The 14145-nt window shown below is 44.1% G+C and overlaps 1 protein-coding gene across 1 annotated transcript; it reads left to right on the top strand.

Annotated features, from left to right (window-relative positions):
• The first annotated feature begins 3125 nt into the window (after positions 1-3125).
• POLR2D (RNA polymerase II subunit D) lies at positions 3126-12762 on the top strand. The gene is made up of 4 exons (XM_068545314.1): positions 3126-3229; positions 5332-5512; positions 10360-10455; positions 11585-12762. The coding sequence occupies exons 1-4, from the start codon at positions 3157-3159 to the stop codon at positions 11661-11663; spliced, it is 429 nt and encodes a 142-aa protein (XP_068401415.1). The 5' UTR covers positions 3126-3156; the 3' UTR covers positions 11664-12762.
• Positions 12763-14145: the final 1383 nt, after the last annotated feature.

Here is a 14145-nt window from a genome sequence, read left to right as displayed (position 1 = left end):
TTTTATTTATTTATTTATTTATTTAATTTTGGCTGCGTTGGGTCTTCATTGCTGCGCGAGGGCTCTTCTCTAGTTGCGGCACGCGGGCTTCTCATTGTGGTGGCTTCTTCCGTTGTGGAGCACAGGCTCCAGGAGCGTGGGCCTCAGCACTTGTGGCACGCGGGCTCCAGAGCGCAGGCTCAGTAGTTGTGGCGCACGGGCTTAGTTGCTCCGCGGCACGTGGGATCCTCCCGGACCAGGGCTGGAACCTGTGTCCCCTGCACTGGCAGGCAGACTCCCAATCACTGCGCCACCAGGGAAGCCCCTAGTCATTTTATTTTTAAAGACAGCCAACCAGATCATATTTATTCAGCCTGCATGTTTTTGTGTGGCGTTCATGATACCCAATAACCTTGCACTTTTATTTATTTATTTTTTTTTGTGGTTGGTAGTAATGCCATTGGTTTATTAGAGCCAACTTTTCTGAACTAAGGTTTGTGAACCCTTTAAAATTTGGATTTTTCTAGAAAGAAGGTTCATAGTTCTCATTAGGTTCTCCAGTGAAACTGACCTTGCCCAGAAAGCTACAACCTGAACTCGGGGGTCGGGGGTATGCTCAAATTTAAGATGTCATTTGGTGAGGTTAATTAACCCAAACAAAGACCCTGGGACGTTGGTGTGGTCTGACCTAAAGGAAAGTTTCTTGCTTTTGGATGGCCCAGAAAGGATGAGGCGTGTTTGGAGAGAATGGCAAGGAATAGTTTTTCAAACCTTACAAACATTCATATGCTGATATTGTTAGTCTTTGGTTTAAATTTTTATTTGTAAGCATGTAAAAAAATTTTTTTAACATACCCAGTTCTGAAGCCCTTACAACTTGGCCACAGGTATACGCTGTCAGGGTTAGATGATAATTTTGGAAATAGATCACAACAACTGGTAATAGTTTGGTATTACCAAACAGACTTTGGTAATAACTCTGGGGTGTGTGAGAGGAATTCTGTTCCTTCAAGAGCAATTATAGTTCTAGAGATAGGTATACCGTATTTGCAATTAAACAGCATGGAATTCCATATTGGTTTTTTTGTTTTTGGTGGTGGTAAAATATACATAACACAAAATTTGCCATTTTAAACTCATTCTGTTGTCTGAAACGTGAACTAAGCCATGTGGTCAGAGATCGGTGGTTCTTGTGAGACTGAGGGTGGAGGAAGTGCTCTAAAGCTGCTTCCAGATCAATCTAGGGTCTGTGACCTTGGCTTGAATATCTGCCTTTGAAAGGCACTCACTGGGCTGGTTGAAGAACTTGACCCTGAGCCAATACAGTGCAAAGAACCATAGTAGCTCTTGTGGAGCATAATGACCTCTTTCTCTGTATCCTTCCATATCCCTCATACCCCTTGCCACCTTCTGTCTTTTATGATGGAAAATAAGTCCAGATCTTGCATCCGCTACTCTTAGTGAGCTCCTTTTGGGGACAGCTCTAGGACTGATTCATCTTTTTAACCTCAGGGCTTTGCACTTAAGTATTTATGATGGTTTTCCTGAACGAAAATGTGGACAAACCAACCTATGAAACATCACTATGTATTATTTGTTATTCTCCTTTCTTCTCTCTTCACCTGTTGACTTCTCTCCTGCTGTGTGTGTTGGGTATCCGGCTAGCCCTGGGGACAGCCCATGTAAGTCCAGTAAGTAGTAGTTGCTCTGTAAAGCCCTGTTGGATGGACAGATGAGAGAAAGAGGCCTACGCTGAGTTCAGGACCATTTCCCACACCCAGCTGCTGCATGTCCCCAGACTCCTCGGGACATCGGTCCACAGCTGTAATGAACTGTGCAGGAAAGCCCTTCAAGGCGGTAGTAAGCTCTAACGATACTATATAACCTGCCATTAATTCACCGGATACATTTCTTCTGGAAATACAGATACAAGGCAAATTAACTTTGTGAAAATTATATCTATAAATCAAAGGAATACGGGTACATATTCTCGTCTGGTAATATCCTCATTCATTTTCTGTTAACAGAGCTCACATGATACCTAAACGTGGCTCACTCCTGAGCCAAGTAGTGTACTGTGATTATTTCCTTCATTGTACAGCCATCTGTTTTCTCTCAAGCTGGAAACTTTTTCATTTGCTTACTTATCTTTTTTTAAATTAATTAATTTATTTATTTATTTTTGGCTGCATTGGGTCTTCGTTGCTGCCGGCGGGCTTTCTCTAGTTGCAGCGAGCGGGGGCTACTCTTCGTTGCGGGTGTGCAGGCTTCTCGCTGCGGTGGCTTCTCTTCTTGCGGAGCATGGGCTCTAGGCACGTGGGCATCAGTAGTTGAGGCATGCGGGCTTCAGTAGTTGTGGCACGCAGGCGCAGTAGTTGTGGCTCATGGCCTCTAGGGCGCAGGCTCAGTAGTTGTGGCGCACGGGCTTAGTTGCTCCGCGGCACGTGGGATGTTCCCGGACCAGGGATCCCAGGGATTGAACCCGCGTGCCCTGCATTGTCAGGCGGATTCTTAACCACTGCGCCACCAGAAAAGCCCCTGCTTACTTTTCTAAGTATCATCCAAATGTTCCAAGAGGCCTCTCAATATCACTATCCACATGTTGAGAAGTATTGGAAAAAATCCACTACAAATCAAACATTTTAAATGCTTAAGGCATTGTAAGAAATTACATTGTATGTTTTCGGAGTCACCTACCCAGCTTCCCATCAACGACAGTTCCTTGGGTCGGTCAGCGCGTTCCTGCATCTCATCTAATCCTTCCCTACGCCCTGGGAAGCTGGTATCCTCATCCACACTTCACCGGTGAGTTAGCTGAGGCTCAGAAAGGCCAAGTGACCAGTCCCTACGACGCGCGGCGAAGGGCGTTCTGGAGAAGAGAAGGACGGTTTCTCCGGAAGCGGCCAGCGCAAGACGCTCCTCGGCCCTCCGGGAACCCCCGCGACCCCGCGGTTCTGGCCCGTCGCCGCTCCCTTAAGGGAAGCTCAAGGCCGCTGCAAGTCCCTCGGCCCCACCCGCCCCGTCGGGGTCCCGCCCGCCCACCGAGGCCCCGCCCACCCACCGTGGCCCGCCCATCCCCAATGGAGCCCCGCCCCGTCGCCAAGACCACGCCCCTTCCGTGGCCGCGGCTCGGCGCTTCCGCTTCCGGCGGCGTGGGCTGCGGTGCGCGGCAAGACGATGGCGGCTGCTGGCAGTGATCCGCGGGCTGGCGACGTAGAGGAGGACGCCTCACAGCTCATCTTTCCCAAAGGTGCGGCCTGGGGCTGCCGGACTGCCCCCGTGGTCCTGCGTGGTCGCCGCAGGCCTGGGCAGGCGCGGCGAAGGGCAGGGAGGAGGGGGATGCGGGCCGGCAGGGCAAGGTACCGCGGGAGCGGGCCAGCCGGAGTCCACGGCTGCAGCCCTGGAGCCGTCGGCGCCCAACTCCACACCGCCCCTGGGCGGCCTCTTGCTTCTGTTTAAGTAGTTTGTTTTATCCGATAAGCTGCGAAGTGCTGGAGGGATGTGTCAAAGACAAAGCCGGCACTAAAGGGGAAAGGACAGATTTTATTCAGTAATATACTATTGCAATAAGAAAGAGAGTCAAGCGTGGACTCATCTAAACTTCGATCTGTAGAGGTGACTGGGCATTTTAAAGGGAGAATGAAGGAATAAGGAGGGGAGTGAGCGGGGCCTCAGTAGGGTCGGGGAAGTGAAAAGTTACGAAAAGCGGGAAGCGGGGGGTTGGTCCATTTGAAACCCCTTTGGATTTGTTAACTGGCCGTTAACTCCTACCCTCCCACACCCCTCGCTCTGGGCTGGGAGACAGGGGCCCTGTCTTCAGGTGTTGGCTGGAACAAACAGTAAGTTATTTTGGCAGCCTTCAGTTTTCATAAACAGCCGCTGTAAAGAGCTAGAGTCATCCCAGGGATGCGGCCTGGAGCTATTAGAAATCTTGTTAGTGTTTTAGTGTTTTTAACGCATTTATTTTATTTTTATTTATTTTTGGCTGCGTTGGGTCTTCGTTGCTGCATGTGGGCTTTCTCTAGCTGTGACGAGCGGGGGCTGCTCTTCGTTGCGGTGCGCGGGCTTCTCATTGCGGTGGCTTCTCTTGTTGCGGAGCACGGGCTCTAGGCGCGCGGGCTTCAGTAGTTGTGGCACGTGGGCTCAAGAGCTGTAGCACACGGGCTTAGTTACTCCGCGGCATGTGGGATCTTCCCAGATCAGGGATCGAACCCTTGTCCCCTGCGTTGGCAGGCGGATTCTTAACCACTGCGCCACCAGGGAAGCCCTCGTCAAGTTTCTGTGGACCAGAGTTGAGTCCTTGGCGAGAAGAGGGCGCACAGGAAGGAGGCTGGAGTTTGGTCCGGGAGATAATCTTTGTCAGATGGCTGGGAGTGAAGCACATTTTGCTGTCAGAGAACTTCCTCTCTGCAGTGTGATGTGCTTGATTTGTAATTTAAAAACCCAAAATAAGTAGAAAGCTTAAGATTTTAAAGTATCATATCTTACAGGTACTGGAAAACACAAAGTAAGTGGGGGAAACCTTAACAGTACCCTCCTTTAAAAAAAAATGACTATATCCACAGTGAAACGTGAAATTCCACACCTTTTCACCCAGAGGAAACGACTGTAAATAGTTTAGTGCTTATGCTTGCACACTGTGCTCCTGTATAAATATATACTTATACACTTTATTCTTTGCAAAAATAGAATTATGCTATAGAAGTCATACAGCTTTTTTAAAATTTGGTGATACATTGTGCAGAACTGTTCTATTCTTTCAAAGGGCTAGGTAGTACTTAATGGTTGTACCACAATACTATTTATCTGTTGACAGACATATAGGTTGCTTCCAGTATTGTATTTTATAGACTCATGGTGAAATACTTCCTTTCGTAGGATAGCTTCATGGAAGTTTTGGGCGTAATGGAAATACATGTTTGTTTTCTTTTTTATGGTGTAATAACTAAGAGGGAGATGGTTTTCCTAATTTCATGATAAATTAAACCAGTTTTTCATATTTAGGTTTTGTCTAGGTACTTTTTATTCAGGTTTTTGTTTGTTTGTTTGTTTTTTGAATACTGTACAGTTAGAAATTCCCTGGTGGTCCAGTGGTTAGGACTCGGCGCTCTCACTGCCGGGGGCCCCGAGTTCAATCCCTGGTCGGGGAACTAAGATCCCACAAGCCACGCGGCATGGCAAAAAAAAAAAAAAAAAAAAAACCCTGAAAAGTACTGTACAGTTGTGGGATATGAAGCCTCTGGATTTCTGCAGGGACAGAGACTTGCTGATAGTCTCAAAGGCAAAAGGAGCGTTTAGAAGCTGACTTTTGGAGGAATATTTTCAGCTGACGTTTATGCTTCTCACAAATAGAGTTTGAAACAGCTGAGACACTTCTAAATTCAGAAGTTCATATGCTTCTGGAGCATCGAAAGCAACAAAATGAGAGTGCAGAGGATGAACAGGAACTTTCTGAGGTCTTCATGAAAACTTTAAACTACACAGCCCGTTTCAGTCGTTTCAAAAACAGAGAGACCATTGCCAGTGTACGTAGGTGAGTGCTGAAAGAAAGTTTTATTAATCCAAACTATTAGACATCTGCACGTAGAATGCTGTCGCCACCTCCCTGCTCCTCCCCACCACCCTGTGGGCATCATCTGTACGATTAATGTAAGTAAAATAATGTCTTTGTCAAAATTTTGAAATAGCTTATATGGTCAAAATCTTCCTTGGCCACCTTTTGCTGTACCCCGAATCCCAGTTACCTCCCTGCAGAGTGACTACTGTCAGAAGTTTGTTGTTAGCCCTCCAGAGCTTGTTCCATACATTGGCATACACACCATAAACACACAGCATTGTTTTATTTTGCTTTTTTTCTTTTTTTTAATAAAGTGGGCTTATTTATTTATTATTTCCCTGATATGTTCTAGAGATCTTGCTATGTTAATAAATATAAATCAGGAGCATTCTTTCTGGATCTTTGCTTTACCATTCAAAAGGTGACCGGCTTTTAGCATTTTTTCCTAAGGCATTGCTTCTCAAATTGGTTGGATGTGCTCTGGGAAACAGTGAGGTGCTGTGGTACATAGGAGGCCCCAGGGAAAACAAGAGCTGTTTTAGCATTTCTTTGATTTCTTCGAAGATGAACATTATCTCATGTGAATTAGATCATCATTTGAAGTTCTGATATAATTTGAGCCACTAGAGAAGTCCATTTTTATAAACTGGGTGTCATCAGTGTTACTTGGTGGTATGGTTTAAAACATTTCTGCGTTAAAGCAAGCAGATACCAGTATATTGTGAAGTAAAACAAATAATATATATGAACTCTTTTTTCTAATACTTTAGTTGTATTTATTTATTTTTATTATTATTTATTTTGGCTGCACCACGCGGCATGCGAGATATTAGTTTCCTGACCGGGGATCAATCGAACCCGTGCCCTCTGCATTGGGAGCTCGGAGTCTTAACCATTGGACCACCAGGGAAGTCCCTGAATTCTTGAAATAAATCATGAGACTCAAATCCTTGCAGTTGCAGAAAGTCATTTGTGCCTATGCCCCTGAGTTGGTTGTGGGTTCTTGTTTGCTCTACTCTGGTGAAATATTTGAGAAGTACTGTCCTAAGGAAAAGCAAGTGGACAAAAAGACGCATATGTGCACATATTCTTCAGAGAGCTGTTAATAATAGTCACAGTTTAAAAAAAACTAAATATTCAACAGTAATTAAATAAATTGTGCTAAATCCATTTGATGGACTACTATATTGTCACTGAAAATTATGATAGAAAATGAAATTGAACGATGTTCACATAATTTAGGTGTGCAGAAAATGAAGTGATAAAGCTGTATATGAAGTATAGCCTGTTCTGAAAAGTGTGGGTGTATGCATGGGGAAAAGATTACATACAAAACTGCGAAGTGTTGAACCAAAAAGATGACTTGAACAAATGAAGGTGGACTTAAACATTCACGAATAAGAGGTCTTAATACTGTAAAAATGTCATTTCTCCTCAAATTAATGTATACATTTAGTGCCATCCTAAATCCTCAAGGTAATTGATATATATTCTCAAATATGCTCGGAACTTTGTAAGTAGGATTTTGGATGACAGTGCATTCATTGTTATACCACCTTGAACATCTGTAATTTGTTTTGTGGCTGTTACTGTTATTCCACTGATAAAGCATAATTTGCCATATAATTCAATTAAGATGAGGTGGTAATAGGTCATCATAAATAAACATACAGTGGCTGAGGCAAGGCACCAGTCACCTGAATCCTACCAGTGAGCAGCACAGGCTACCTAAGTGGCGCCAAGAAAAATATATCCTCTGCTGTGAAAAATAAATAATAATAAGTTAATTAACGAATGCCCCCCCCCCCCAAGATCTTAAATTTGTAAGAATGGTCAGAAAAACTTTTTTTTTTTTTTTAATAAATATATTTATTTATTTTCGACTGTGTTGGGTCTTTGTTGCCGTGCGCGGGCTTTCTCTAGTCGTGGCAAGCGAGGGCTACTCTTCGTTGCGGTGCGCGGGCTTCTCATTGCGGTGGCTTCTCTTGTTGCCGCATGTGGGCTCTAGGCACGCGGGCTCAGTAGTTGTGGCTCACGGGCGTAGTTGCTCCGTGGCATGTGGGATCCTCCCAGACCAGGGCTCGAACCCGTGTCCCCTGCATTGGCAGGCGGATTCTTAACCACTGCGCCACCAGGGAAGCCCCAGAAAAACTTCTAAAAAGAAAAAGGAAGGGGAGTTTGCCCTACGAGCTGTTAAAATACATTAAAAAGTGACAGTAATGAAAATAGTGATACTTTGGCATGAGAATAGATAGATGATTGGAGCAGAATAGAAAATTCAGGAACAGATACAAATCCAAATCTATTATGTTTTATATGAGTCCAGTATATGGGAAAGATGGCACTGTAAGTTACTGGGAAGATACTTTTAAATGAAGTTGTAACTCTGTATACCTTATACCAAAATAATTTCTGAAGGAATTAAGGATTTAAATGTAAACTATGCTGCATAGCATAGAAGTGCTCTGTGATAACTTGGGTGAATATACAGGTTTGGGTGGTTAGCAGGACTTTAAATGAGGGGAAGCTTGATGGACTGTAGCTGACTGTAAGCTTTGCAAGGCGAGGACTTGAGCATATTCATCATTGTGGGCACTAAATAATGTTTAGTTGAGTAAGTAAATGAATTTACGTAAATGTCTTTAAATAAAGTGCCATAAGTAAAATCTAAGTATGAATAAACTGGGAAAAGGATTGATATCCTTAATGTTAAGAGCTCTAACAAGTAATTAAGAGATGACACCCAGTTTGTAAAAATGGATTTATTAGTCTCTAATGGCTTGATTTATATCAGAACTTCAAATGACTATCTAATTCAAATGAAATAATGTTCGTCTTCAAGGAAATCAAAGAAATGCTAAAATAGCTAAGTAGGTTTAAAAAGAATGGGAAACCTGGGACTTCCCTGGTGGTCCAGTGTTAAAGAATCCGCCTTCCAATGCAGGGGACGCGGGTTCGACCCCTGGTCAGGGAACTAAGATCCCACATGCCACGGGGCAGCTAAGCCCGCGCGGCACAACTACTGAGCCTGCACACCGCAACTACTGAGCCCATGTGCCTCAACTAGTGAGAAGCCCGCCTGTTGCAAACTACAGAGCCCATGTGCCCTGGAGCCTGCGCGCCACAACTAGAGAGAGAAAAACCAGCATGCCACAGCTAGAGAGAAGCCCACATGCTGCAACGAGAGCCAACGTGCCACAACGAAAGACGCTGCCACGAAGATCCTGCGTGCTGCAACGAAGACCTGACGCGGCCAAAAAAAAATAAAGAATGGGAAACCTAGTGTAAGAAGTAGGGGAAACAGGCACCATCTTTTAGTGCTGGTGGAAGTGTAGTGTATATTGGTAAAGCCCTTTTAGGGCACTGTCTCTCAGAAAGAAGCCATCCAGTTATATCGTATCCTTTGACTGAATAATTCTGCTTCCAGGAATTTATCTTTAAAGCACACAGTAATCAATCAAGTGCACAAAGAAGTATACATTTACAGTGATGTTTAGAATGCATCATTTTAAATGATGAATAATTGGAAACAACAGAAATGTTCAACAGCAGGAAATTTGATATATAAATTTATGGCACAACCTTTCAGTGCAATGCCATGTTCAAGGTAAAGTTATGTGTGTACTAATATGGAAAACAGCTTCTGTATTGTTGAGTGAAAAAAGGCCAGCTACAGAATAACATTTGTTATAATTCCTTTTGGGGTTTTGTTTTGTTCTGTTTGTTTATTTGTTTTGAATTATGTAAAGGGGGGTGGACTCTCCACAAAAATGTTAGCACTGGTTATTTCTGGGTAGAATTTCAGGTTATTTTCCCATGTTGGGGTTTTGTGGGGGGTTTTTTGGTATTTTTTATAAATGAGCAGGTGTTCCTTTTAGAACAAATCCCTCCATATGATACATACACTACATTATGAACCTCTGCCTGTGTAACTAAGTTTACAGTATTTTCTTTACAAAATGAAAATAGCTTTATTAGGTGACGAAAAGTTACAAAACAGAATGAGTGAGTTTGTATTCTAAAACATAGAAAGCCGTTTGGAATGGCATACTAAGATGGTAACGTTGATTTTGTTTAGGTAGTGACTTTCATTTTTCTGTGTTTATTTTCTCAATTTTGTACAATAACTAATAGGCTTGTAATCGAGTGGTAAGGACAGAAAATGTTTGTTTCTGAACAGATAATTAAGGTCCTCTCTGAAACCAGATTTACCATGGACGACCTCTGTTTTAAGAGGTCGATGTGTGAGAACCCAGGATATGATTTGTATTGATGTTCTTTTTTACAGTTTGAACTAGAAGTGCATTTAAAGTAAGATGCAGTTTATACATAGATTTGTACAAAGTAAGACATGCTTGTATTTGTTTATTTTTTAGATACATTTAAAAGGGAATTTTCTTCAAGTCAAAATGCCTGGTAGATTGGGGACACCTGACATCATGTGTTTGACATAAAATTAATAACAAAGGAAGCAAAGAACAGTGGTAGGAAGAGCAGAGAGCAACAGAATAAACTCTTGGGGGAAAGGTCGTGTAGTCCTCGAGGCGGATAGCAGTTTCTCAGAAGTTACCATCGCAGGCATTCTCTGCAGTGGTGTGCTCGCCTTGCTTTCACTGTCTCTGCCTGATTTCGTTGTAGCTTCCTGTTCTCCAGCAAGAGGAACAGGAAGTGATTTGAAAGTGGGATTTTGCAGCAAACTTAACCATAATGGGAAGATTGCAAGTGCTTTAGTTTTCCTCTTCCTTGCTAGCTACGTTTGATGCCCTTTTTCCTATTCATCCTTGTTTGATTTTGTTTGTCTTGATTTTCTTCCCTGTGATCAGCTTGCTGCTCCAGAAGAAGCTTCATAAGTTTGAGTTGGCCTGTTTAGCCAACCTTTGTCCAGAGACTGCTGAGGAGTCCAAGGCTCTGATCCCAAGGTTAGGACTGGTCGTGAAAAGCTCTATGTGTATTGGATAAATTGTTACAAGTAGAATTACTGTGTCTAAAAGCTGTGTGCATTTAAAATCTAGATAGATATCACCAACGTTGAATGAGTGCCTTTGTAATGAGATTGGTGGTTTTATAGCACACCGATTGTTGGCAGAAATGTGAAACAGCTGAAACTCTGGTACACTGATGATAGGAGTGCCAATTAGTACGGTCACTTTGGAGAGCAGTTTGGCTACATCCAGTAAAGCTAAAGATGAATATACCCCATGACCCCAAAATTCATTCCTGGGTACGTGTCCTAAAAGCAACGCATACGTAGTTTAAAAGAAGACATGTATTCCCACGTTTATTGCTGCATTGTTGGTGACAGCAGAAACTGGACAACAATGAAGACCGGAGAAATAAATCATTGTATGAGCATACAGTGTTTATTATGTAGCAGTGAAAAACTAGTGAACCAGGACAACGTTGGAGTAATGTCAACAAGCGCCACGTTGAACTTTGCGTGACAAAATTGCAGGATACATACAGTACAGTGCCATTTCTTACAGTTTAAAACCAGCACTGCACATTGCTTGTCGACACATTTACATGTACTATAGTAAATATTCATATAAAAGTGCACGTAGGGATGATGAATACCGAATTTAGGATAATGGTTACTTCTGGGGAAGGACAAAAGGGAATGGAATAGGGGAGCACACACAGAGCCATCGATTTGTGTCTGTCATATTTATTAAAGAATCCAGGAGGGAGGGAATTGCCTGGCGGTCCAGTGGTTAGGACTCCGAGCTTCCACTGCAGGGGGCTCGGGTTCAATCCCTGGTCGGGGAACTAAGATCTTGCAAGCCACACGGTGTGGCAAAAAAAAAAAAAAAAAAGGGAATCAAGTGGGGATAACTTTTCAAATTAGCTTATTTTCTGTACCTTTTATATGTTTGAAATACTTCATAATGTTTTTTAAAGGAAAGAAATGAGTTGAAATGTACAGGTGTCGGCGTTTAGGGGTAAGTGGGGAGGTGGGCCGGTGGAGCTCCGAGATTAGCAGGCACGAAAGAAGAGGGCGGGGAACAGTCAGGCGCTGCAGCCTCACTGCTTTTGGTTTTCTCCTCATAGCCTGGAGGGGCGGTTTGAAGACGAGGAGCTGCAGCAGATTCTTGATGACATCCAGACCAAGCGCAGCTTTCAGTACTGATCTCCAGGCGTCCCTGCTGCTGGGGGAGCCACGTCACATCCCCGGCGCGGCACCGCTGGCCCAGCATCCAGGGCTGCCGTGCACAGAAAGTCTGTTGCACGAGACACCTGGGCTCCCTTTGGACAGAGCGACCCAGTGCTTGGTCTTGGTTTAGGTTGCTCTTTCCAGCTCGACTGTGGGACGCCGCTGACCCGCGTAACCTTGGCGAGGCCTGGCCGCGGCTGCCTGCGCTTGCCTCTGGGGAGGGTGAGGCGGGGCGACGTGCGTCTCGGCCACGCCGCTGGCCGCCTCACGTCACGGTCTTTGGCCCTGGTGTTATTTTTGATTCCTAATGTTTCATGTTTTAATTTCAGTGTGTTCGTTGTTTTTGAAGCTGTACTAGAACATGTAAAACTGGTATGGGAAGCAGTCTCACCTAAATGCAAAAGGAGCAATTAAACGAGACCTGTATCGTTGTTTGAGATTCTTAAAGAGAGGATGATAGCGCCTTGGCGTCATTGTGCTTAACCCAGGAGACAGGGAAGAGGCTGCCGCCAAGAGTAGTTACACGTGCGGGTGACTGCTGAGTGCTGTGGGGCACATCGCCGTGAGACGGACAAGTTCTGGGCCTTTCTTCCTGGGTTGCTGCGCAGCATAGATTTGGAGGAAGTGGTCTTTAAGCACTTACTTTGTCACTCCCAAATTCAGATTTTTCCTTCCTGGGCCACATGTGAAGGAGTGAGCACTTCACAGTGTCCTCATATGGGACATCGGGTCCAAACCTCTGGCCTCCTGCTTAGCAGCAGGTGTTCTGCGATGGAGGAGACATGGAAGGAGGGAGCCTGCCACTTCCCGAGCCACTACAGTGGCGTCACTCCATCTGAGGCTAGTTGCGGAGAAAACACTTTAATTACTAAACAGTGTGGCCCTGAATTTTCTGAAGGGAAATATGCCTGTCTTCTTCACAGTTTGGGGATTTTTCTTTGAGGCACTTGTTGGCTCCAAGTGAATTCATGGTCCAGAGAAAAGGCTGGGGAAAGAACAAAGTTGGCTTTAAAAGTCAAGGTCGTTTTATGTCAGCTGCTGACTAAGGCAAAAATAAAATTTCTTTAATAAAGTCTTTCAGTTTCTGAAATGACATGGTTTCTGAGTCCCCAGTATTCTTGATCATTATTTGAAGGAAATGTCATTCATACCTCAATTAAAGAAGTATTTGAGGAAATAATCTTTTCATCCTTGGGCAACTTTACTTCTTTGAGACTCAGTGTTCTCAATTGTAAAATGTGGATAATAGTTTCTATTCCACGGATGATGAAGACTGAATGAGAAAATTATTAAAAAGAGCCTATTGGTGTCTGACATACACTATACCCCAGTAAATGTTAGCTGTTATTAGTCAGCTTGCTTTGTAGAAATAAGTGCAAGGGGGACTTCCCTGGCGGCCCAGTAGTTAGGACTCTGCACCTTCACTGCCGAGGGCCCTGGTTCGATTCCTGGTCAAGGAACTAAGATCCCACAAGCCATGTGGCACAGCCCCCCCCCCCCCAAAAAAAAAGAAGAAAAGAAAAAAAATTAGTGCAAGGAATTGGTAGCATACCCACTGGTACTGGTATCAGACTATGAAAACAAACCCAACTGCCTACTCAAAGTCTGCAGAATTATCTTTTAAGAGAGTCAGTTCCATGGTTGGCACCAGGCAGTGGAACAAAAAGAACAGGCCTGGACGGCAGACCCGAGCTGTAATCCAGGCCGCGTGTGCTCGGTGGCAGGAGCAGGGCGGTGCTGCCATCTCCACGGGGTGCCCGCCTGTGAGCCACCTGGGAGTAGTAAACTGTGTGAAGTGCCTGGCATATAGATAGGCACTAATAAATGGCAGGTAGTAAGGCAACTAGAAGCAGTTTAAAACAACTCACGCCGGGGGATCACACGTAAAAGCAGCCTCATGCCATGTTACAGACTCTAAGCCTGGTCTGCCTTCTGCTGGTCAGGGTTCTGTCTAGCCCTGGACAGCAGCTTGCTGCGCAGTGAACAGGAGGCCCTGCAAAACCTTTAATCATCTGTGAAACATCGTGAGACTCATTGCACTGTTGGCAAAAGCAGAATTCAAAACAAAGATGTCATGATGTCAAAGCCTCACTTCACCAGAAAGCTAAATTAACCAGAAAAGCTTTTCTGAAAGCTCTCGTCATCTTGGTTTTATAAAAATGTATTAAACTTGAGTCTTGAAAAACAGCATTACTGGATGGGGCTGGAGCACAAGCCATTCTTATTAAAAATTATTGTTTTCAGCTTATTTCTAAAACCATTGAAGCCTACACAAAGACTTCTGTGCGAATAATCATTGCAGCATTATTCATAATAGCCGAAAGCTGGAAACAATTCCCATGTCCACCAGTTAGTGATCTGATCAACAAAGTCTGATACAGCCATACAGTGGAATACTTTTTAGCAATGAAAAGGAATGAACTTAAAAAACAAACAAAAACCCAAAGCATTGAAGCCC

The sequence above is a fragment of the Eschrichtius robustus genome, chromosome 5, assembly GCF_028021215.1.
Source record: "Eschrichtius robustus isolate mEscRob2 chromosome 5, mEscRob2.pri, whole genome shotgun sequence".
In the NCBI taxonomy this organism is placed as follows: Eukaryota; Metazoa; Chordata; class Mammalia; order Artiodactyla; family Eschrichtiidae; genus Eschrichtius; species Eschrichtius robustus.
Note: the sequence above shows the minus strand (reverse complement) of the source record. Positions and strands in the feature narration are given on the sequence as shown.

Bases quoted from the DNA above. Each gene is read 5' to 3' on its own strand.
- POLR2D (XM_068545314.1), top strand. From the start codon at position 3,157: ATGGCGGCTGCTGGCAGTGATCCGCGGGCTGGCGACGTAGAGGAGGAC. The intron at 3,230-5,331 runs GTGCGGCCTGGG...TCTCACAAATAG, and splicing joins ACAGCTCATCTTTCCCAAAG to AGTTTGAAACAGCTGAGACA. The intron at 10,456-11,584 runs GTTAGGACTGGT...TTCTCCTCATAG, and splicing joins TCCAAGGCTCTGATCCCAAG to CCTGGAGGGGCGGTTTGAAG.